Source organism: Ammospiza caudacuta, chromosome 4 (genome assembly GCF_027887145.1).
Source record: "Ammospiza caudacuta isolate bAmmCau1 chromosome 4, bAmmCau1.pri, whole genome shotgun sequence".
NCBI lineage: Eukaryota > Metazoa > Chordata > Aves > Passeriformes > Passerellidae > Ammospiza > Ammospiza caudacuta.
The window spans coordinates 21,088,131-21,114,496 of record NC_080596.1 but is presented as its reverse complement, the minus strand read 5'-3'; the positions used below and the strand labels follow the sequence as shown (position 1 = coordinate 21,114,496).

The 26,366-nt window shown below is 38.9% G+C and overlaps 1 protein-coding gene across 1 annotated transcript in view; it reads right to left on the bottom strand.

Moving 5' to 3' along the window:
* The window catches only part of PTPN13 (protein tyrosine phosphatase non-receptor type 13), a 111,333-nt gene that overhangs the window by 39,466 nt on the left and 45,501 nt on the right, over window positions 1-26,366 (bottom strand). Inside the window, exons 7-9 of the mRNA XM_058804380.1 lie at window positions 17,051-17,614; window positions 7,436-7,531; window positions 5,666-5,765 (exon numbers count right to left, since the gene is read on the bottom strand). Coding sequence (XP_058660363.1) covers window positions 5,666-5,765; window positions 7,436-7,531; window positions 17,051-17,614 — 760 coding nt within the window. The remainder of the gene's footprint in view (window positions 1-5,665; window positions 5,766-7,435; window positions 7,532-17,050; window positions 17,615-26,366) is intronic.

The following is a 26,366-nucleotide window of genomic DNA, read 5'->3' as shown; positions in this document are numbered from 1 at the left end:
AAATATTGCTTCAACAATTTCTGCTTGCATGGGCCTGATATTTACTCCCTGATTTCTCCTGAGAAGTAGTACGGCTTGAAATATTTATATAAAAAATGTTTATGTCATAACATCCTATATACTAAAGTATTCTAAATATCACACACTAATGTTTCCATAATCTTATTTTGCTGAAAATAGTTCATTTTTTTTTAAATTCCCAAGAATGGCCTGGCTGATATACAGTCACCCCAATGACTAAATTAGTGTCTAAATTTATAATCTGAAGGGAAAAAATGAGAAAAACAAACAAAAATTGCATCAGTATTTAAAGAAAACACAGCAACATATCTGCAATTTCTTTTCTGCAAGTATTGATCTCAAACATCCCCAAAGTTTTATTCTTTACATAAGGAAAGAAATTCATGTACTGTTTGGGTAAACAAAAGCCATTTTTTACTTGAAAAATAAAATAGCTGGTTAGGAAATGTGAACAACTGAGAAATAAAAAAAAAAAAAAAACAACAAACCAAACCAGACCAAAAAAAAAAGGCAAAAAAAGGCAAAAAAACCCACCCCACCAACTTCATTCGCCTTCTTTCTGTCCCACACTTACAGAAAAACACCTTCAAACCCCAAACTAAACAAAACCCAACTGAGCCTTCTGTAGAAATCCTAAACCAAGAAAAAGCAATGTTCTCCCTCTGTTAACATAACTACACAGAGGCAATTCTTAAACAAAAATGGACAGGGGAAACTAAAGTGGCTTTCATGAAAAAAGTCCATTTTTTGGCAATTCTGAACTGAGTGTTAAGCATACCATCCAAACTGAGTAATGAATAACATGAAAAAGCATAGAAAATCTTTAGAAGCCTGTGTACCATTGCAGTCAGGTTTAGAAATGTACAAAAATAGAGAGTAATTGTGCACTGAGTGACACAGGGCCCTTTGTAGTAAAGTAACATACAGACTTCTTAAAAATACCTTACATTTATATACCTACTTCCTAGGACAGCCTAAAGATATGTTTGATGAGTGACAAATCTGTTAATAAGCTAAGAGAAAAATGCACTTGTCCCAGACAGTACACTTGCCTACACTTACTAAACTGGATCTGATTTCAAATTTTATTTTCCTCTTTTTACAACATTACTAGCTAATACAAATACTTTTAATACTAAAGTGTCATTGGTTAGCATACAAAACCTGCCTTAAAATAAGAAGAGTTAAATATAAGAGAACAATGCTACATTCCATGAACAGAATTTCAGGGGAGACACAGAGCAGTTATGGCACAAATGTATTAATGTAAGCCTTTCCCCTGGCCAGGGCTTTCACAGCATTTATTTCCCTTCTCCTTCCTCTGGGTTTTTTTTTGTTTTTTTTTTTTTTTTTTCCTACAAAAGACTGAATATCATGCACCTAAAGGGACAAAGAAATGAGAAAAGGCCTCAGACCTGCCAACACGTGCACATGCTTAGATTTCACCGTGAGGAAACTTGTTAGGATTGACATATATGGGAATATTGACAAAACCCTAAGTTAAATACACCCACAAGCACCCTTCAGATCAAGGTCTAAGGATGGGCTCTGAAATAAAACAAAAACAAACACTTTCTGAACATAAATATCTATGAATTATCAAAGACATTTGAAAAAGACATGTTGCAACTGGCTCTATCTAAAAACTTAGTACATAAGCACTATCACCAAACATAAATGTGCACATTTCAGCATCCTGGGTCAGTAAAATGAACTCTGGCTTGGTCAGACTGCCAGTTTTGATGGGGAGAGAGCAACATGTTTCAGTCTTTATGTTCCAAGACAAGGAATGCATCTCTCCTACAGAAAAGGAAATACTGCTGAAATGAGGAGAGCTCATTCCTGAAGTTCTGAATATGCAAATGTTATTACTGGAAGGAAAAAAAAAAGTCAAGAGTCTAAATTACATTCCTAACAGATAGCATCACAGAAGTGTGTTTTGTGTGGTGCTTCATCAGACAAATACTTGGCTGCTACTCTGTATTTTCATCAGTGTCTGACTGCAAACCAGAACTTCACAGCTGCTTATTAACCTGCAGATGGCAGGGGACCACAAACCTGGAAAGCTGACACTTGGAAAAAAAAAAAGGGAAGTGAATTCTCTCTTCACCTGGTGTACTTACCAAGAAATTAGCAGGTATTGGATCAGAGAAGGAAGTTGGAAGAAGGGAAGCAGGTAGGCATTCCCTAATGATTAGTGCAGTGGGAAGGTCAGGAATAGACTGAGAAAGATGGATGCCTTTTGGTAAGGCAGGAAGGGTATGAAAATGAAATCTACTGGAAGGAAAAGGCAACAGAAGGAAGAGATCCATGTCAGCTGCTGCTCCTAGAGAGAAAAAGGAAGAAATAGTAAAGGAAGAAAATGAAATCAGAAGTAAAAAAGGAAAAAACCCAAGGAATATAAGAAGCAGAGAGGAAACAAGACAAGCCATTGCTACAAGGAATGCATTCCAAGAAGCTTAAAGGATAACAACAGTCACAGAGCACAAGAAGGGTAATTCTGAATGTCTACAGCTCCTGCTAATTTAACATCAGGGCATGCCCACCCAAACAGCACAAACTGCATCTTCTGATAACTCTGAACTCTGCTGCTTCTCGTAAAAGCAACCTCCCTCAAATCCAAATCCTCCTGTTTGCTTTACAACTCAATTTTATCAGGATAATTCTGTGGGTAATTAAACAGAATGGCTCTGAGAATAGGCCACAGGAGCAGTAAAATGAATATGTACTGAAGGACAGTTGGTGTCTCTTGAATGCAAGAGAGACACTGAAACGTGCTCCCAAGTGCTGATGGAATTTAAGTAAAGGATTAAGTTGCATACACTTCCCCAAACTGTGGAATCAAATGGCCAGCCAAAGCATATAAACTCTGAGATCCTGCTCCTTGGAACTACTTGTTATCACCACTTTTACTTTGAGACCTGAGGTTTTTCAATCTATAAAAGCCATGGTCGCTGCAAAACAGGACATCTTAGAGCAGCAACATGCAATGTCCTGGATAAAAATATTAAGTTATTTTCTTAGAAATCCCCCATTTACCTAACTACCATCTTGGATGGAATTCCTTGTACACTTGTTAGCGCTGGAATCTTTTATGAACTGCTGTAGTAAGAGAGAGCACTGTTTTCTATTCAACTCACATTAGTAATGGAGGTATAATCTAAGTATTAGTACAGGACTGAATTCTGCTAGTGGCTGCTGTCCTGTTTCTCAGTAGGTCTGCAAAAAAAGCTAGTAAAACAAGCTGGCAGTCTTTTGTTTTTAGCTTGGATATATGTACTGTCTGGTAGTTAGATTAAGAAAAACCCAAACTTCTTCACCTATAAAAATGGGTGAACAATTATGAAAATCAGTTAATAACTACCTGTGGTACCCTACCATGATATTTTTGTGCAAGTGCAGTGGCATCAGAGTGAAGGTCAAGGATACAGGAGATTTTAAAAAATACTAAAAATACTGAATAGTTACATACATGCAAAATTCATTCCATTGCTAAGTACAACAGGTAAGTCTATGCTGTGCTTGCAAAACATATTTTCTTTCTTGATTTCACTCATATACAAATTACATCCATTAAAAGGTACCAGTCTTAACAGAGTAATATAACATAATGTGAAACAAACCATGAGAAACTATGTGCTCCTTCACCTCAGCATTTTCACTTGCATAATAGGCCTGATTCATTTACAACAATGACTCACTTACAATGTGACTCATTTACATACCACATACTACTTTCTGTTTCTGAAATACTTCATAAATAGAAACAAAAGCTCTCTATCAGCATCCACAAATTACTGCAGGTTTATTTGGAAGCATAACTACGGTGCTGAATGGGCAATTTCCTGGGTTCCAGGCAAAGCAGGAAGGTTGACTTAGCAGTTTTCAACAAAGTAAAAAAAAAAAAAAAAAAAAAAGGCAAATAAGTTAAGAAATCTATATATTGCTTCTGTACATACAGTAGTAATAATCTGATTTGCCTTTTTAGTGTGGTGCTAAAACAGGATGAAACACAAAGTAAAAATGTACAGTTCTTTATCAGGGTTACATGGAATATAAACCAGTAACCCTTAGAAGCCTGCCATAAAAGCACATACATTATGTGAAGACAGGCAGGATTCCCATGAGTGCTCGGACACCACTAACACATAGAGCATCACACAGATATCATACTCGTGACAACAAAACTGTGTGGACTCGGTTAAGCTGCACCCAATCACTTCTTCCCTGCCAGAAATGCCAATATACAGGTTTTTAGACGACTCTGCATTTCTCAGTCAAAGTCCAGGTAGTAAGGAAACTAATTCACCAAATGAGGTAGCCAAAAGCTCTATGACCTCCAAGGAGCTCTTCTCGTGCTCACCTGCCCTGAGATGCAGTTCTTTTGAGACCCTGCCTTACCCAGATCCACTTTTGGTACACAATATTGTGCAAGGAGCAGACTCTCACTTATTTTCATCTCCATGTTCACAGCATGGCTCTAAGCCCTATTTACCCTTTGCTTTAAGGACACATTCACCAGCAGTGTCACATTACCCAAGACAGGCCAAATCTTCACACACTTCCAAGTTTCTTTAATAGGATAGAGCAGGATTCTCCTCCAACATATGCCAAAAACATATAAATATCCTAGAATATTGAGCACAGCAGCATTATTTCTGCTGATCTACAGCATACAAAGCAAAAAGCCGCCAAGGGAAGGCTTTGTTGCTGTGATGTGATGAGGGAAGAAGGGAAGAAAGAGATGTGCCTTTATTTTTTACCCCTTGCTTCAAAAATTATCTGCATAATTTTGATGAAATCTTCCAAGGTGAGTAGGTATCTGGCAGAGACCAGAGAAACTTTTAAATCCAGAAAGTCAATGTCAGCAAAACTTTTCAAACCTTTAGAGGGGAACAATTCTCAAAATGTAACAGATATGGCAAGATATGCTTCTGCTGTATTAAAAAAATGCTGTATCATAGGTGATGTTCAAAGTTTCAAAGAACCTACTTTTTAAAGCTGTACTGGTGAATGGCATTGGAAAAATGAAACTCATATGGGTGCTGTATTTGAATGCATTACTCAGCAAAGTAATTTTCAAAAAGCATAAACTGTTGCTGAATTGGCCTGCTTAGTATGTGCTGAGGTATTAAAAAATGAATCCAAACACAAAAACATGAGCTAAAGATTTTGCCAAAACAACCAAACCAAATGTATTGCTTTTGACGTATTTCAAGGAAATAAGCATGCTTCCATTTTGTTATTAAATGAAAAAAAAAAAAAACCCACAAATAAATCTGTATTAATATCAGTAATTTCAAAAACTTTGTTCTGGAAAAGTATAATTTAAAAGTAATTAAATATTTCCAAGCAGAACAGCCTCTGACCTTCTGACAGTTATAACAACCTGAGTTCAACCCAGTCTCCATTAAACATGGGAACTAAATGTGTGCACCCAACTTATCTCTGCATTACAGAGCATCAAGAGACTTTTACTTCAGAGTGCAATATTTAATTCTGAAGCACTAATTTCATTCAAGTATTACATGCCGTGTTTTTATAGTCTTAACCAGAAGCAGGGATGGGAGTGAAAAACTTCACCTGCAGATTTAGAATACATTCTTTGATAAAGAAAAAGCCATATTGTTTTCAAAGGGTTTACCTTGTTCTCTGAGAATTAGGTTGACTTGATGTGGAGATATCATCAGCACCTGATAACACACCACTGGCATCATCTCTCTTGAAAACTTCATTTCTTCTCACTAGCAAACCAAAAGACAAATTAATACCTTGGACAACAAAGCACACAGAGTAATCCCATCTAAATCTCAAGGATTTATCAGTCATATGAGATTACTCAGAAGGAATCGAATTTATCTGTTCTGCACAATGGCACCACAGCATGAAACAAATTAACATTATGAAGTTGATTTCAGTTTTCAGAGCTACCTTACAGTTTTACCCCAACAAAAATAGCTGATAGACCTTTGAAGAAGAATACTAAGGAAGGCCTAAAAGAAATCACAATAAAACTTCACAAAATTTCATAGACCCCTTCCCAAGGAAACATATCTTTTTTGTCAGCCATGAGTTGAGACAAACATGGCAGAGACATCATACAAAACTACTCAGAGCAGAAAGAGAGCAGCTAGTTGACTATGCATCCAGTACAAAAAAAAAAGGAGCTAAGAAGGCAGTATCTGAACTTCTAATCATTATCTTTGGAATCTGACTCCTCATTATAATTTATAGGTTTTTTTTTTCCTTTTGGCAATACATTAACCTGTGATTCTCTTTGTAAAATCACAGCTTTCGCTGGAAGATCTTCCTGTGGCAGCACCTGAGATGCCACATGCTGAGCTTGATTTTGCACAGTACTTCACTTCCCCCTCTTACTGTACCCTCAGCAAACAGAGCTGGCAAGAGAGCTCCTGCAGAACACACTAAAGCCACATTGATTTAGAAATAGGTTTTTTTTTTTACAGTCATTTCACTGAGCCCAGATATACTTCTACTAGAAGGCAGCAGAAGGCAGCTCTATCTTGCCTGTACAACCTTAGGAGTTGTCGACTTTGGACCAGAACACATAAACAGTCTGCTCCAAATTGCAAGCAAGCAAAGGGAAATTACAGGAGCCTCAGAACTTGTTACTGCTCCTAAGGCTCCTGGCTCAGTAAGCACAAGGACAGACAATGACAAAGGAGGTTGAGAGAGCAGTGAGAACATGGAGGCTGGGCTGGAATTCTGTGCATACAGAACACATATAGCACAGCTATATTCTAGCTTCCTAACTATTGTTTTCTTTCCTAATTTTCACCAAATGGTTTGTCTCCGTTTTTTATAATGATTCTGCAAAGATGATTCTTCCTGCCATACATCACCAAACAATCTTTCGTATCATCTCCTGCTTTTTCAAGTGATTGATTTAATATAAACTACTTAAATTTATCTTACTAACAGCCTGTACTGTGTAGTACTTTAGCATTACACTGAAATCCTTGGCATATAAATTATAAACCACTTAACCCTCATAATAAATCCCACTGATATAATTATATTATGGAGGTCCCACATGAAGCTTTTGTAATTCACTGTTACTGTGCGCTAACAACAACTCCATAATTTTTCAGCAGCATTTTCTGTTATTTAAAAAACAACACTTCTAGTAAAAAGTTAATTATTTCCAGCTTTTCCTACCAAGTTCCCTCCCAGAGTGCCTCACATCAAACTTATTTCTGAACAGACTGCACATTATGCTGATCTGTACATCATGTAATTTCATCCTCTTAGAACTTCGTATCAGGACAATTATCAAAACTCCTACTAAAGGCTTTTGTGGTCTGGTTTTCATCTCAAACTTTTTTCTTTAGGTTTTTTTGTTTCTTTGGGTTTTTGGTTGGTTGGTTGGTTGGTTTTTAAACATAGGTCTTACCTTGCCTGAAATCTGGTTCTGAAGAAATAACAGATGGACTTTCACTCGAAGTACTATAAACATCGCTGTGATAAGATTTGTACCTTCTCAAAGGCTCTGAAAGTTTAAACCAAGGTGTCAGACGGTAGAAGAATGCAACAGTTATAATGTAAAAATCAAATACAAACATTTGACTTTTTAAAAAATATTTTCAAACCGTTTTAAAATGCCTGAGGCTATGGAGTCTAAAAGCAAACACCCAGGGGATGCTGGGCAGTCCCATTCTGTTCCCATGGCCTGAGGGTTCTGTGGTCAGCCTGGCTGCTCTGACTATCCCAATGCAGCCACCTCCTCTGAATTTCCCTCAACATCACTTCCAAGTTAAAACTGGTATTTAAAATACCATTTGAGACCCAAGACAAAACCAGATCCCTCCTACACAAACAAACCAGGTGCAAGGGTTTTGGTGTGCATCTCTTGCATGTAAAAAGCAATCACCAAACTCAGTCCCTGCCTCCTTTATGATGTGAAAAGAAAAATATCCAGAGAGATAAAGCAAGCACTGGAAAATTATAATTCAGCTCATCTCTGACATCCACAAAATATGATTAACAATCAATTAGTAAGCCCCTAGAGGATATTTAATTAACCAGAACAGCTAAACTGATGTGATGAGAAATCAATACAGCAGTCTCAGTTCCTACTCTCAGGGGATTACATAAATAACATACAGGAGCAAAGGACTCCACAGAAGGCGGTATGTACTTGACATTTGCAACAATCTCCCAGAACTCTCCTAAGCACAAGCCAATAACCATACACAGAATGTGCATTAAAGCAGAACACACACACACACAAAAAGATTCTCTACATCTTGGGAATACCAATGCTTCACTGTCAAAATGAGACAAAAAACCTCAGGTGTCCTCATTTGCAGAAGGCTGTTTCTGGTCTGACTATAGTTAATGTTTTTGAAAACAGAAGCAGTGATATAGAGAAAGCACATGTAACTGCTGTGAAAACAAGCGCCAGTCACTACAGCAAGAAACATGCAATGCAAGAATACAAAATGGGGAACACATGAGCAGATGTTTCTGGAGGCTGCAGCAAGGAAATCAGAAATTCTAACTTTTCACACACAGAAAACAAAATGTGGTGAAAAATTCTGAGGGACCAATAAACCTGCTGCCTAAGTTCTGTTAGGTCAGATGACAGGTTATTCAACAACACTACTCATACAGAATTCCTACACAAGTAGGAAAAATTCCAAATAGGAAAGAAGCATGAAAAGAAGTAAGATAATGCAGTACTCCAAGAACTAAAGTTTGTTCATGTTCATTTTGGACAGTTTCCAAAACCTTCCTCTTTAAAAGCCTTCATTCCCCCCGTTTTTACCCAGCTCACTTGAGCTGTGTAGGGAATCTTTAAGAAAACTGGGAAAGGTAAGCAAAGCTACAAATCAACTCATGAAACCAACAGGTCTCACCAGCCCATCACAGTTGCACAGTTTAGCAGGATAAAACCCAATTTATCCAAAGAACATTTTGCCATTCAACTCTCAGAAAGGAACAGTATGGGCCTACAGCAAGATGAAAAGAATCCACTGGGGCTGTGTGGGAGCAGTGAGATTGCTTCAATCTTCCACAATGGCTACTTTCAATGTGGTGGATTTTACAACAAAGAAATCTGCCCCCAGTCTAGCAATTACTTGCCTACCATGGGAAATAAAAACCAAATTCAGTGGGTAGCTTTTGGAGATGTGTTTTCAAAATGCTCCTAGCCCTTAAGTGAGGCATCAATCCACACACAGCACTGGAGCTGCAGTACTGAAGTGTTTAACTAAAACCAGACCTCTTGTTTCCCAGTAGTTTTATTAGCTGTAGGTTTTTCAAGTCTGCTGAACTGACTTTGAAGCAAGATGATGGAGAGGGAACAATAAAAAATGACGTGAGATTTTAAACAGACTTATTTTTTTCCACTTAGTCAGCAGCTAGGGCTTCTCAAATTGCACACAAATTATGGCTCCATTCTGGTTCTTTGAGACATTGAATTTTGAAAACACCAAACCCATGATAAAACAGAAATATGCAGTTAAACCACGAGACAAGTGTTTGTAGGTGGTGGCATGCTATGGGACTCTGCAGGGTGTTTGATTTCTCCTGACTCATCCTGTTAGCAGGGGCTGGTGCCATGCTGTAGGCCAAGAAGTCCATGAACCAAGAAACAAAAAGCAAAATTTCCACACAGTGTTTATCTCAATGTTGTCACAGATCCTCACATAAGGCCCGACAAGGCTCAAACCTACTCACAAGTAGAGCTGGAGAGAGGACCACACTCCTGTCTTGCCACATCCTTCTCCCTAATCAAGGCCACACAACTTAACCCAAGAACACAAGCAAATGTATTATTTTCATCTGCTGGAAGCATTCAACAGCCTTTCCATGCTGGGCTATCAGGCAAAGTTTCAAGGCAATTAAGAAGCTACATCCTGAAATTTCATGTAAATCCTCTAGATTTACATCCATTTTGCTCAGTTTAGAGAAAACACATACAGATGTGGAACTGTTTGCTGCTGGGGCATCTTCCTTCCAGTTCTCTGCTGGCCTACACAAACATCTGTGTACACCCCCTAACATCCCCCAGCACTACACCCCCTGTTAACCAAGTGCCTTTTTCCAGGGCACAGGCAGAATATGCACTGCAGACCTGCAAATACTCCATTAAAATGTAAATATTGAGAATATTCTATCTATATGCTTGCATAGTCATCCAAATAATTTATGCTCTCTCCTCCAGCAAGTTCTCCTCAATTCTAATGTATCATATTAGGATTTAACTTCAAAGAAGACACTTGGATCATGTCCAAGCTAAGCTTCTAATTAAGAATTGCCTTCCAAAGGTCACAAGTCCCAGTTCTGAGATCAAATTAAAGTTTAGCTTTTCATACAGAAGTTCCAAAAGTAAAGACAAACTTCTAGACAAACTGTCTGGCTGGGAAGGAGCTGAAAAATGATAACAAAGGCTAGAGACTACAATAAAACAACTTATCTCCCATATTTACAATTTTGCCTTGGAATTCTGAATGGCCTGGGTTTGCTGTCTTAGTTTCTTGGGGGTTTTGGTTTGTTTTTTTAAAAATTTTTGGTGACTGAAGAGAGACTTCAGAACTGATTTCACTTCTATAAACACCAAGCATATTGTAGCAAAAACAATTGTATCAGTTACCTTCCTTAACATTTCGCTGTTTAGATTACATCTTTTACCAGAACACTTTGAACTATTTCATTCCTTAATAGAAAAAACCCATGAGTTTAAGCATGTTTTAAGAGTTTGTAACTAAAATGAATATACAGAATTTGTACTAACAAGTGAAATAAGCATGATGCAAAGGTAGATGATGCATTACAAGTTGGAGAGTCTGTCTTTGTGCTTTTTCAAGTTCCCTATCAAAACCAGCAGAGCCCAACCTCCCAGGCACATCGTGCAGCATGAAATAACAAAACATGCTATTTACACAAGGCGAGACCCGCAAGCCCAGACAAGTTACTAACAGAGAGCCTCACCTCAGCCAACTTCAACAGAAATCAGAGAACCACATTCAGCTTGGAATTTCATTATCCTGAACACCAGTCACATCAGATATCCAGGTTTTCAAATACACCTTATTACAGAATTATTTCTGGCGGCACAGAGAAGGCGGCAGAATTAAATCGACGGTTTCGTGACAGGGAGAGAGCTCTCGTTTGCCCTTTGAAGTTTGCTGGTGGGTGCCTATTTCAAGAGAGTGGTACTATAACACCACTTAAAACACATTAACTGTCCTTCAGGAGAAGCTGGGACTCACTCCTTTCCCATGAGTTAAATCAATAAATGAGCTTCATGTTTGCTTTTCCTTTTTCTCTTTTCATTTAAGAAAACTTGAACTATCTTATTCAAGCCAATATAGGTTTAACAGGAAGGACATCAAGATCCAGTTCAAATTCCTGGTAGGGATCCACATCCAACAACTGACACAGGAAGCTATCCCATTCAGACTTCCAGGGGGGCAGGCTCATTCTAACTTGCAAGGTCTCCACCACTCACATTCCACATGAGAAAGCTGTACTGCACATGCAGTCCAAGTCAGCATCCCCCAGGGAGCTCCATCTGGTGCTGAGGGCCTGGCAGGACCTAATGTACCTTAGATTAGATGTAACCTAATGTAGAAAAATGTAGCCTTGGAAAACTGCAAAGAACTCACATCTCTAGTGCTAGGCTGGAAAGGAAAACAGAGAGATTAACAATAACAGTGCCAGGGTCTGGTAGGAACTCAAGAGTCCTGTATTTAGAGAGACACCCCTGTTTTCTGGATCTGGATCATGCCATCTGGGATAAGGTATGTAAACTAACACAGGCCCAGACAGAGTTTGTCTAACAAAGTTGTTTGCCTGTTTTAATTTAAATGTTTTATCCAACTGAGAATGCAATGTATTGACCAGAAATTGACAATCTCAGATTGTGTGAGCTGCTGAAAGCTCGATAGATGAGATAAAGCAGATGCCATTCTGCTGTGCAATTATGCAATTGTTAGAGCTGGTATACTACCCAATGTTAAGCTGTGAAACTCAGAACAAAGTAATAACTGCTGATGCCATAGTACTTGTATTTTACAGATATCCCACAAATACTTTCTTCCTTGAAAAGCCAGTGTCTCGTGTCCCAGTAAAATCAACAGCTGGAGTTCTCTAACCAAAATAGCATCAGTCCATTATCCTACCTCTCAGATTCATTAAAATTATTTCTGAATATTGTTCTACTGGACACACCAACCACATGAGAATCTATTTTGTCACAAATGAATTTAAATCACACTGCAGCACCACCGAGACATGTGAAAACTGCCCCTTCCTTTGCCTTCACATGCAAACAGATGTGCCATTGTGCATGACTGGAATGGCCCACAGTGAACTCAGAAACCCAGAACACAGAATTCAAGACAAAAAGGAAGTATGTGCACTTCAATGATGTCACAGTGCTAAGTTTGTAATGCAACTATGCACTTTCCCCCCCTAAATCAAATCTCCCATTTAACCCACTTCTACAGAAATTCCCAAATTCAAACTTCTGGGGCTTAATCTACTGGGATACATTTGCTACCAACAGCTACCTGACTACCTGCAGAAATTTTCCTTTATTCAAAAATGCACCTTTAAACTAAGAGAGTGCCTAAAATCCAGGCCTTTAGAGTATCCATAAGTGTAATTTTTAACTGCAACCTTCCCAGCTAAACACAGGCTGTCATAACATGGAAATTTCATAAATGGGGTCCAAATGAGTCTTCAAGGTGGCTAATGAGAAGTTTCATGAGATAAACACATAGAAGAAGACTTAGGAGGAAAAGACTCTTCTCTAGAAATATAGACTATTACTGCCACTTCCTGCTGACTCTATGAAGCAAGAACAATAATTGGACAAAAACCATAAAATCTGAGGACTTAATAGTCTGGGTTTTTTGTTGGAAAAAAAATAAAGGTAGAAATAGAGAGGAATAAACACAACTTGCGGGTCTGGAATTCACATGGTTCCCAACTGCAAAAACATTGAGCAAAGGCTTGAGAATATTCCCAAACCACCCCCCTTTCCCCACCCCTGGATTCAGCATTCCAGAACTTCAGCAAGATCAACTTTTCCAGTATCCTCCCATCTTTTTTTGCCCTGTATGCTATTTCAACCCACAGCCAGCTATATTACTACTCTGCTTTTGTTCTCCTGTATTCCACAAGGGCATGGGCAAGCTTTATGCTCTCTCATGTATCTCACAACATCCTCATAAACAACACTGTGTTTAAAAAAAAGTAAAAAAGGATACTCATTCACTCAAGTAACACATAAATCCTTTCACTTTGAATTATGCATTCACTCAAAACAAAGAGTGGGGGGAGGAGCTGCCTAAGCAAAAGGAGAGGTTCAGACAAGGCTACCATTACCCTCTCACAGCCTTGTGCCTTGCTACTGAGCCATTGGCAGGCAGGCCTAGGATAGGAAAACTTGAATGTGTGTACACTTGACAAGTGTCAGGAGATACAGTTTGGTGGGAGAGAAGGCAAAAAAACCTGGAGCATGGGGGAACAGATGACACCTTCACACTCTTGAGCTGCAATGCAAGCTTGCAAAATGTAAAAGATTGTTATTTTCTCTCTGAAAGAAATAGGACACTATCAGCAGGTGCCAGGCAACAATTTCTGATTTTCAAAAGAACACTAAAAACAAAACCTGCTCTCTGGGTACAGGTAAGGTGTTTGGATTTAACACCTAACAACTTCTTAACTCTAATAAATTCTAAGGTCACAAAACCTCCATAACAAAACAAGAATGAAGAAAAGGGCAAAGGCGAAGAACTTACTGTCTTGGCAAAATTAACACATACTTTGAGAGTCTCTTATTAGTGATCAGAATTGGCTACACCATAAGTCAAATAGCAGACACTTGGCCTTGCCCCATCTGGCTAAATGGCACCTAATCATAAACAATCATCTTCAGTATAGAAGAGATAAACAACCTCAACCCTGAAACTGTACAGCAGATTAACATAAGCCAGCAAGTTCAAGAGCAAGGCAGTCACAAGGACACGGTCCTTGGAAGCCTTTTGAGGCTAAATCTGAAATGTTGTAACAGTATATTATAGTGCAATTTAGATGGTCTGCAGCTCACTACAAAGTACCACAGCACAGCTGTAATAAAAGCTCTGTCATTCTTTCCACTATAAACTCTGCTTTTCATGAGTTTATAATTTAGATTGTAAAAATCTGTTCTGAGTGAAAGCTTGGCAAACCAGAGTCTGTGCATAAGAACATGTTCTTTTTCCAAGGCAGTCAGCTCCTTAAGGTTTTATGAAAAGCGGAGAAGTTTTCCAGCTTAACCCAAAGTAAGGTAAAGAAAAATAAGCCATATGTCACTTAAATTCCTTTGTAGTTTGAGGAGGGAAGTTTTATCTTGCCAAGTTCAACTCACAGAGAGTCCAATGTCACTTCACAATTCAAAAATGGAAAAACAATGCATACAGCCAAAAGCAGAGGCTTAATAAAATTTACACAGGCTTAGCTGTAACCTAGACCTGGGCTCAACTGAACTGAAAATATCCCCAGACCTACCAAAGAGAAGGCAGATTGTCTCTCCTCTGCTGCCCAACCATAACCCTGTTTCCCGTGACTCCTTGCCCATTCCTCCCCCTCCAAACTGAACTGAACTCTTATTCCAAAGTGCATGAACTTTTGAAGTTAGTTATTCTCCTTCTCTTTCACTCATGCCTCTCAGCTGCTCTGGTCAGAAGAGTAATTCCACACACATTGACACTTGATAGTGTTGAATGTGGAAATATCTGTCTACCTACTAAGTACTTCAAAATTACATACAACAGTAACACACAAAAACTCAAGACTGTATTTTTCATTTCTTTGACAGATGAAACTGGCAATAGACTTTTTACAAAAGATCTTAAGAGACATGTCTCATGTAAAAAAATGCAAGATGAGGATCAGTATGGAACAAAAAAATGAAAAGGGAAAGAAGTCTTAACAGACCAGCAGACTTTATGTATTAAGACTTTGGTGAATTTGCTTGCTAAGGCAGAATAGATACTTCCAGTCTAGTTTCTCAAGCCCTAAAAGACATAACAGCAGCTAACTCCTATATGAAAAAGCATTCATCATCCATCTTCCTAGAATACTCCTTTAAACTGGCTCATTAAAAATTCACATTCACAACTAGTTTCTGGTCCAAAAGATTTTCTTTAAGTAGTTAACTGACCAAAGAAATTGAACAATTGAGAGCCTAAAATATAACAGTAAAGCACACACTCCCACCTTCAAGACTGAAACACACCTTCCTTGAAAATAGAAAACTCCGAAACTCAGCTACCTGTTGAGAAAGTGTCTTTACTTTTTTCCTAGCAAGTAATTCAGAAGGATGGGCAGTGAGTCATTGGCTACTGCCTCAGTCTTCCCTGTACAAGTTTGTCACTCAGCCTCTGTGACTATTAAGGTCCATTCCCCAGTTTACTTTGACTGCACTTTCACCCATTCCCCTTATGAATTGAGTAGTTTCACACATCTGACCGATCTCAGTTTGCAAGGCACAGGCATGTTTTGTTTTCTGCCATCTCCCAATCTGCCCGAATGAGAATGATAAAGCCATTGCTCATCAATGGGTTTGGCCATGCTTTTGGTTTTGCTCTTATGCAACACAAACCTGCACAAAGCTGCACTCCTGAACAACAAGGCTATTGAGCTTTCCCAATGCTGGGAGTGGCCTCCTCTTAAACTCTGTCAGCTGCCTATCCCCAGCGATTCCAGTTGACTCATAAACTTGAGATGGACCCTGTTGATTTCAGGGTCCATGATTTGATTTGATTTCATCTTAAACCAAAGCCAACCAAGCTTCCCTCATCAGACACCCTGATAGATAACAACAGATAATAAACTTCTATAAAGATAAACAATGGTAACTCTACAGTGTTGCTTTCATCTGTGTTCATTTCTTCAGTGATAACGTGACCCTCATCTCCTCATTGGAAGATGCTGATCTGATAGCACAGGAGAACTCCAGCTGTACAGAAATCACAGCAGCTTTTTAACCTGCCGATGCCATTTCAGTATCACTCCTCCTTTCTGGAACAAAAGGCCCACATGCACAGGAGAGGATCAGCTTCCCGTGCTAATTGCAATACAAGCATGTCCCAAGCTGGCTATAAAGGACATGAGCGGGCATTTTCAGAAATTCAACCTTGACAAAAGGCTTTATCCTCTCTCCTTAATATGGAGGTGTTTACATCTCAGGCAGAAGAAGGAAGTTAAGGTAGGGTGTGTTTTCCCAGTTACTCCTGTCACACAACAGGCAGGCTAACTCACCAGTTTTTGAGTAAATGCCTGAGCCAACTCTATACATACAGCTCTTGCAGCACACACCTTGGATGACCAAATGAGGCTTTCTGGCCCAGCACAAGCAGGATCCAGCTCTGCTCTCCATTTCTATCCAACTGTCTCAAACTTACAGTCCCTGAAAATCACCCCACAAAACCAAAGAAAATAAAACATGTAGTTCCAGTTCCAGAGGGTTCTGCATCAAGGTAATTTTATAACTTTACCCACAACAATTACGAAGACTTGCTGCCCCCCCCATGCATTTTTTAATAAACTGATGGAACTTGTGTGAAGCACTCCCACTGAAGTGAAGATCTGAACACAAGGCCAAAAAAAATTCATATTTAAGGGCTTAAGTCCAGAGTTATACAGCACAAAAACAGAGATCTGGAGATGAAATTCTGCCTTTCCTCAGGGGCATAAATCCATCTCTAATAGCTGGAGATGAGAATTTTCCTTTAAGGAAAATTGCTTGACAATTGGCTGTTACCAGCTTTTTTTTTTCCTAATTGTAATTGATGAGCTTGATACTGGTTAGAGATCAACTATTCTGAGTGAGCAACCTGGACAACCAATTTATCTTCATTGACAACAGATTACTGACTTCACTTCATGTAAAAAAGAGATGAAGCAAAGCCCTCGGCTGTTTCAAGAGCTGCAACAAGAGACCTCAACTTTATAATAATGAGAAATCTTTGTTTGATGAGTGGAACACTGAGAAAATCAAAGCTTCACTAACCTTCTACATTCATAGCTTCCCTCAGAAGCTGCAACTTCTTCTGTCTCTCTCTTATCCTGTCAAAGGCACTTGATATTGCTGCAGAAGTTGATGTCTCAGGCATGTGGCGTGTTTGGTCCAGTTTCTGTGGTCCGAAGACATCCAGTGCTATGCTCCCATCAGAGTACCTTGCTTCCTTGTTCCTGGCAGCAGTAGAAGTCCTTACTGTAAATGTTTCACCCTGATGGCTGTGCCTGTGAGGGCCTCCAGCATGGTCCCTCTCAGCTGCCTTGTCAGTAGTGCAAAGCAAATCTGTGGAAGAAGCCCATATTTTCCGTTTGGGAGGGACATCTGTGTGAAGGTGACCTTTTTTCTCAAGCTCACTGGTTTTACACCTATGAGGACAGAAAACATCTTCCTGACCCGAACTGTAATCTGCAGAAATGCCCTGGAAAAACTCTTCCTCGTCGCGTGTTCCTCTGATGGACAGAAATCCCATAGACTTGCTAAGTCCTTTGTTAAGGGTGGTCTGTTGAGAGAAGTGAGCTCTGTGTCCATCAGGTGCATCAACCGTCAGTGGTTTTCCTGGAATGAGGAGACATTTCATACATGTAATTTTCTACCTAATACACAGGAGTCCAACACAAATTAGTCAGAGTGTATGATGAACACACGCTTGGGCATTGGTTTTGCCACACAAAGCATTGAGAAGGCTGCTCCCTCAGTCAACAAAGACAGAAATACAAATGCTTAATACATAATGGCCATTTTATTTCTTTTATTTCTAAAAAGCTCAAGAAAAAAAATAAGGCCTGTTATAATTCTGTATTAACAGTAAAAACCCCCAAACTGTCACATACTTGCTGAAAGTTGTTTTCTCATTCATTTCGCTTTCAAAATAGCCTGGACTATCACCAAAAATACTACTTAATAATCAATCTGAAATCAGCCATTCCTCTCACACCCAAATACACCGCCTACAGGTTTTAATAACAAGTCCAGGTCTGTTCTACAGATTTACAGATGCCCTGCAATAGAGTCAGCAGCAAGAAAAGAATGACTGTGTACTTAGGAATTATAAAAATCCTGGATCTTCCTCTAATGACTAATTTTGGTGACTACAGTATCTCCTGGCAAATACTCTGAAACCAACAAAGATACCAGGGTTAAAATGATTCTATGAGTCTGCACCCTTTGAGTTTCACTAATAGATAGATCTGCCAATACTTAGGAAGTTTCGTTTCTCCTTCTCCCTTCTCATGAAATTACTTCCAGAATAAAAGAAACTGCCAGAGGTGGAACCATATCAATGAAATATGTGGTTTCTGAAGAATATCATATCATGGTAACCAAGAAGTTTTTTTCCCAGGTGGAGTCAGCATGGCATGTGACTGATGCCTTCCTTAGAGCTAGCTCCATCTTTATGGTGATATTCCCATGTACATTCTTTAAGAAGGAGCAGCCTTGAAGATTTCACTGCAAAAGCCAGCAGTCATGAGTTCAAAGTAATCCCTGTGCTGTATCTACTAGTCTTGAAGAATGCTACACAGTCCTGACTGCATCGATTGAAATTAACTGCCCCACTTGCACAGCAGGCTCCTGATGATCTTTATCTAGAGTGTTATCCTTCCAAACAGAATTTCACAGAATGCTTTAGGGATGTTTGGAAATGTAGTCACTAAAATGCTTTAAAAGCTTATAGCTTTTAAAGGTGTAAACATCTTTCAACTCTGATATACTTCTTCAAGAAGGGCTGTTCTTTTAGTTTGTAGTTTTTATTTCTGTGATACTTAACTAACAATCAAAACCAGCAAGACTCAAGCCAAATGCAGCCAAGTAGTCCCTTGCTTCCTACCACCATGCAAACACATGATGATAAAATGTTAGGGTTTGGATTGTCTAAAGGTGTCCTGTAAGAAATCACACACAATTCCCACATGCTCTAGCCAAGAAAATAAATAACACTTTTGCCAGTGAGAACACACTAATCTTCTAAAAGGATCTGATGCCTCATTTTGTATTTTACAAAGATAGCTTTAATATGAAACTAAACATAATTATCTTTGTGGTCAAGTAAATATTACATTATTACCTTATTCTCAGACTATATATCATCCTAAGACTGGTGAACTACGTATAATTCACACACGAAAAAGCCTTTTAAAAATAAGTGTTCATTGTGGAGTTCCCACTACCCATCTAAAGCAGAGGGATGGTACCCACTCTGCAAACATGTACTTTGCATTCATGTACATGCACCAAGGACAAACATTCCTGAGAATTTTAACTCAGTCATTTGTGAGACAAAAAACTAAACACTGCAGTTGGCTTTTTAAGAAGGCCAACAGGAACACAAATCAAAAGGAGCTCTGAGAATCCTCCCCAGTAATGAGAGTTCCAGGATAATTTTAGGCTGGAAAAAACCAAAACAACCTCCTCTACACACTGTAAAAAAACCCCAAACACCCACTTTAACACTGAAAGCATTTACATCCAGGGTCCTTACTGAACAAAACAAAGGCAAACAAAGCAGAAAAAAACCAAGAGAAGGAGGCAGCTGCAACTCCTATGCACTACCACAGCTATGCACGCAGGATTACTCGCTACAGCATCAGTCATGACTCAGAAGAACATTCCTGCTTCAAAAGATCATTTAGGTCTCTGCACACTGATCCTGTTGCAGGATCGAATGCAAAGAGTCATAAGGTACTTTCGGCACCTGTGGGTATCCTCACCACAGCATTCCAGAGACACAACCCTCTCTTGCTGTGGGCTGGTGAAAACTGCAGCTACAGAGCCCTGTCAGTGAAAAAGAGTGCTGGGGGCAAGGAGCATCCTCCTCACCAAAGCTGTGCACTTGGATATACCAGAAGCTATTTCCTGTCTGCACAGAAGCACTGAAGACCCAAGCTCCTTTGCCTGAGCACACCAGAGATGCCCTCTACTCCCCACCCATTGGGCCTCCCCCCACAAGAAAAGTGAAGGCCACAAGCACTGTCTCATGGGCAGTGGCTAGGGAAGTGCTCATGGCTACAGCTTTGCCACTCAGACAGCCAAGGGCATGATGAGGCAGGAGATGAGCTGTCCTGCCACGAAGTAGCGCAGGAGGTGTTCCACTTCCACACTGCTCTTCCACTCTACAGGTCTAACTCAGATCCACATGACTTCTGCAGTCAGGGAGAGATTTCTACATAGTACCAAAATGAATGTACAGCTGGCCTCAACATTCAGGCTTGAGACTGTAAAATTCTCTTGGAAGTCTTTCATCTGTCCTTTATTACTCTCCTCATTGCCACTTCTGCTTTTTATCAGCCTTGCCAATTCTTCCCACCTCTGCAAAACCCATCCCTCTCTACATGACCTTGTTTCAACAAGCTCTGCCCAAACTGACTGACAGTGCCAACATGAGCTGGTTAAAAATCACCCTCAGAGAAGCGGAAAAAATGAGACTTTAGGGCAAGGAATGCACAGCCTGGGTATCTTGAGACAGCAAACTGAAACAAAGCAGCAATAGAGAACTTTGAGACCTGTACTTTATCCCAGCCAAAACTGTGTGCTGCTTTTAGCACCAGAGCAAAGAGGGATCAAGGGCAAGACTTCTCAACACAGAAGTAACTCAAGTGCAAATACCAGTAGTAAAATTGGATTAGGCAATCAGTCCAAGCCAATATTTCTGTTTTTAATAAGGTAAATCTGTCCTCATCCCTTCTTCCTTTTTTGAAGTACTATTATAGACTTTGTAAGTCACACGATCAACTATTAAGGTATTTTCACTTTTTTAATCCTGGACTTCCTCCACTACCTCAGCACTACTTGGATCAAGAGTCCTAAATGACTGCAGGAAGTCTCTTTCAGCACAAGGCTCATGTATCCAGATTCAAAAAAACAGTACACCTCCAAAACAGAGCAGACTGGAATAATATTCCTTCTTAAAAACGTGGCTATTCAGTTGAATGGCACGCTCAAGTCCAAATTCGTAAGTCAATATGTGATTTATTCTTCAGCTTTCCCCTCCCCTCCCCAGCTTTTATAATCAAATGTGTGGAAAAGTAAAGGAAAGCATCACTAGCAAAAATCTATATATAAGGACTAAATATCTAACTAATGATCAAAAGGAACCTGCATAAGGGAACTTGTATGTCTTAATAATGCAACACTCATTCTACGACCTTCCCCTTTAAAAAAAAAAAAGTTTGTATTTGTAGTGAAAACTCTGGAGACCTATCCCAAGCATCTTGGCTCGACTGGAGACATTAATTACACCACCTGAGACCACACAGATACTCCAGGCTTCAGTTACCCAGGTGTGCAACAGGACAGAGCAGTGCCTCCCTGTTTGTCAGTGAGGGTGACAGAACAAGCCATTGGCAATTAAGATATTAAAATGCTGCAGCATTAAGCAACTTCAAAAGGAATACTTTCCCCTTCCCCAGTTCCTTCTCTGTTGGACTAGACTCTCCTCCTTGCTCATCTGAAGAGTGTATGGGTTTTTGATTCCTCATATCGCCCTCAGGTGTTTATCCTCCACTTGATGTTACATTAGTGCAATTATTTATAATTACTGTAAATAATTCAAATGCAATTACAGTAACTGTATGATTCCAGTGTATAATATATAGTGAGGGAACATATACAATAAAAATAGCAATTAATCACCAGGAGTTCATGATTAAATTCCCTTGTGGTGCTAAAATGAAACTCCAGTTTTCCACACACACCTTCAACTGCCAGATGCTACATTTGGTAAATAACCATAGATCTGCTTCCTTCTTCCTTTGGTGTTTCCAGCTATGAATGTATCTACACCTTTTTACACCAGTGTCATTCACAGACCATCTTTCACTCAGGCTGACAGTAATCTGGTTGATTTTCCTCTGAGAGAGAGCTGCTGTCTAACTAAATCCAGTCTGTCTGCTATTACTTGTGTACCAGCCTGATCATACAGGCAATTAATATTAAGTAAGCACAAATACTGTTGGTACTATCACACACTGTATCTGTTTTTGCTGCCTAAACCCAACTCAATTTTCTTTAAAGTCTTTCTGCCTGCCCCTTCCTTTAGTTTGCACAAAACAGAACAACTCTGTTATGGATTTTGACTTGTGGATGTACATAGATGCACACATATGGGAGTGGGGGGTGGTTAGGAAGAGGGGCTGGGGGGTCGGAGCAGGGAAAGACTGCCCACATGTGCATGAGAACACCACACACACCATCTCTGCCAGATTGGAAGGTCTCAAGAGAGGAAATTATTATACAGCAGTTTAAAAAACATCTCCCACGCCATCTTTGTGCAGAAAACAAAGTAATAGAAAAAACCTCTTTCTCCCCAGACAACGCGGTTAGTTTCTAAAATATGAGTGGGTAGCTGATGGAGGAGTTGGGTTTGCAATCCCTTTGGAGCAGGCTAAAAGCCAAACAGAAGACAACAGAGCCAGATGTGGCCTGTGGGTTGACTGCTAGGAATGGCACCCCCTCTTTTCTTTTCCCTTCTAAATTGTTGAGAAAAATCCAAGTTTCAGACGGAAATATTCCTAAACAATGTATTCTCTGTGAAGGAAGAATTGAACTGGACACAAGGATTGTTGAAAGCACTATATGTAATTGCCAAATTATAAATCCTATATAAAAATTTGCATTCTGCTTTGGACTGACAGCTCTTCTATCAAAAAACACCAAAGAGCTCAAAAGACCAGGAATCTTTTTCAGAACAGTGGTAGTGAGCTTTGCCAAGCAGCACTTAATATTTCATAAATGCAACATTTTACCTCTTCCCTTCCTAGGCACCTCTGCAAGAAAAGGCAACCATTCCTCTTTCCCACTCAGCTTTATGGGTCAGGGTTTTTTGGGTACATTTCTCAACCAAGTAGGGAAAAGATCCACCTAGCTACTCCCTTTCTGGATTTTTGTGTATCCCAAGAGAAGCCTATTGATACAGCTGCTTTTCTGCACAGAGACAGCATTTGGCATCTCTAGATTGGTTTCCTCACTGATCCTTGCGTCTTACTTTGTTTTGGCTTCAAAGTTCTGAGTTTGTCCTCAGCACTGCTCTGGAAACATTTCCAGTAGCACCAGGCTGAAAGCTCCCTATACCTGGAGAAATTATACCTAAATTTAAAGATCTCCACCAATGCCAACCACCAGTACTACTAGATGAAAACAGAAACACTTATTGGAAGAAAACAGGCATGGCTTTAGAAGTGAAAAAGAATAAAATCTTTTTTTTTCTCTTTCAACAAGAAATCTTCATCTGGTTTTCATTTGGTTTTGCTGAACTCTGGAAGTTATTCTCCACCTACTCAGTTCTTTTTTTTTTCTGGAACTGAGGAGTCAGGGGAAATAAAGAAAAAAGTAAAAATAGTATATTTAACAGATTTACAGATGACAGACTTTCAAGCAAATGGAAAGAAGTTTGTGCTGCAGTTTTTGATAATTTAAGTCTGTGTGTTTGCATTTATCAAGACAATGTTTAAGCTACTTCAGTTTGCACATGGAGGTAATCACCATAAAGTGTTTCTTTATAGACCAAAAGTTGTGTTTTCACCCAGATCAGGAACGAAAACATAATGCACAGTCAGCTTCCTTGGATCAAGAGCAAAAAGGGTACATTTTCATTTATTTGAGTTTTTTGTTGATATTATGGAGAGCACTAATCAAACAGTAAAATATTGTTAAAATTAAAAGCAGCTGCACTGAGCATTTTTCATTCAGTTTACAACATCTACCATTTTTGTTACACCTGATAGTGCATACAGTCTAATTAAACAGGGAGTTGACCAACATCCACAATTTTAATCACTATTTCCAAATATTTCCTATTGTGTACAGTTAAGGTGAATCGAAATGATATTCAAGCCTTCATTCATGTGGCACATTTTTTTGGCAGAGAAAAAGGTCAGAATACAACTGTAATATTATAATATATGAATTGGACTCGTGAAAGTTTACCACATTGTAAAAGTCAAGTTAAAATCAGGGATCCTCATGGCAGGAAAGCCAAAACACCTGTTAGCTGCATCCCTTTAGAAAATGAAATATCTCCAGCAAAGATCTGCCCTTGGATGGATCATCAACTTAAATTAGAACTTTGCAAACAAACACACAAGGTGCACAATTTCAGGTATTTGATGGCTGGGAAGCAGGTTTCCAGGCAAGTACAAGTTAGGGAGATTTCAAGTGAGCATTAAATAGCCATAACATTTATCTTTGAAACATCCTTTTCAAAGATAAATTGTGGCAAAGAGTAACAGAGTGAATTAATTCTTGCTTTATGTTTGGAAGAGTTTGACAGCTATTAAATATTTTGTCACACCAAAAGAACTTTATGAAGCCAATTAAGTAACTTTCACATATAATTCTTGATGTAAGAACTCTTTTGAGGTCTAAGGCATTTTTAAGTACAAAAATTAAGTAACTCATTGGTTCAGATGACTCATGACAGGTCTTACTGCTTTTATTTCTGCTGGCTCAGTCAGTTCCTAAACACTGTGTTCCGAATATGACTTGACTAAAACCAAATATTCTGTAATATTAATTTACAATAAATTACTTCTGCAGCCAACCCTGCTGTAAAACTCATTCACCAAGATAGCCACAGAAAGTGAGTCATGGAAGAGACAAAATAAAATTAACTGGGGAGGATATTAACACAAAGCTGTTTATTAATTTAATAATTATCTTGAAGACAAAGAGATGGAAATGAATAGCTGAAAATATCGAAGCTGGTTACATAAGGTGAGCAAAATATTTGATTTAAACATGCGAGGTGAAAATATTGTTAACTTAGGATAAATGTTTTGAAATTAAGTCCTGGCAATTATAATTGTGGATTAACATGGTATAGAAAACTGATCCTAATACTAATGAAATTCAAATAAAGGAAAAATCTTATCATTTTACAAAGACTGCAAGTATCTAAGGCATTAGTTGGCTACTCTCCAATGAGAAGCACATCTCTCTTACTGAACCATCTCTTGTGTTCATGAACTTAGCATGACTTAGCAGCACGATTTATTTTAAGTTACATGCTCCAAGTAACTTTCCAATACTATAAAGTTCACAAGAAATGGCATTCCCCTTATGCTGCTTTTTTCTCCATATGACAGCTATTCTATTCAACATGAATTCTAAGATTTTCACAACAACTCAAGAGAACTTCACCTCAGTGAACATCAGACAAGTCCTCTGTCCTTTCCAGCAAAGATTGCTGCTCACTGTATTTACTTTACTAATAATACACTAGAGAAATGACTAGGAAAGTTATACATATTCTTATGTGCACCAACCTTGCTCCCTCCAATCATCCCAGTGCTAAACTTGACCCAAAATGTGTTCTCAGAGGCAGTTAAACCAGAGAAAAGGGTAAAAGATGACTCACAGAACTTCTAACTCATTAGAAAGATGAAGGTTCAAAACTGTAATTGTCTCTTAGTAGCTTACTGACCTATTAAATGTTTGCCAATTTGCAACTGGACTAAGAGGCATTTATTTCAGCTACAAACAGCAGCAGAACAGCACAGCGACAAATCAGGGAAAAAGGACTTTGTGCCTTCCTCAGCAGTTCTGGTTTTTTAGGCTTTTTTTTTTTAATTGTAACATTTTTCTAAAACCTTCATCTGGCCTTCTACTTGTGGCTCCTCAATTTATGAGATTATGAGATTATATTTGATCAGCACTATATTCTGTAGCTCACTTTTCCTGAAATTTGCAGCTGTGCTCCCAGGGCAGCTGCACTGTGCTGTTATTGACTGAATTTGCACCAGCAAACCAGCACAGCATTGCAGAAAAAGAAATAACAAGCACTGAATCTCCCTGAATCAAATGCAAGCTGTTGCCCATTAGTATCAGACATCCATTTCACTGGGTCCTCACTAACTTCCAAATACATGACTCAGTGAACTTAACATCAGAACTGACAGTAAAAACAGAACTGACAACAGCAAGAACTGGTTTGGTTATTTGAGGGGCTCTGTTTTGTATATTACAATTCCCTGAGGTCTCAGCAAAATGAAGATCAAGCAATGGATCAAAGATCAAAATAAAGAGAAGATGGTGCTATTAAGGCATACTAGGAAAACTGACTGATAACAGAAGCAGAATTGGGAAAGGTTTTGGAGAAGCTAAGAAGGTAGTAAAGCTTCTAAGGAAAAGGAGAAAAATTAGTACCACAAATAAATAATACAGTGATACAGAGAAATTGGAAACGTTGGAGTGGAAGCAGGTCAGGCAACATATAAAACAAATGAATGAGTGATTTCCATTTTTAAAAATGATAATAGAGACTCAAATATCAGAAGACATGAAAAATATTTTCTGCTTCTAGGGATGGGGGGAAGAC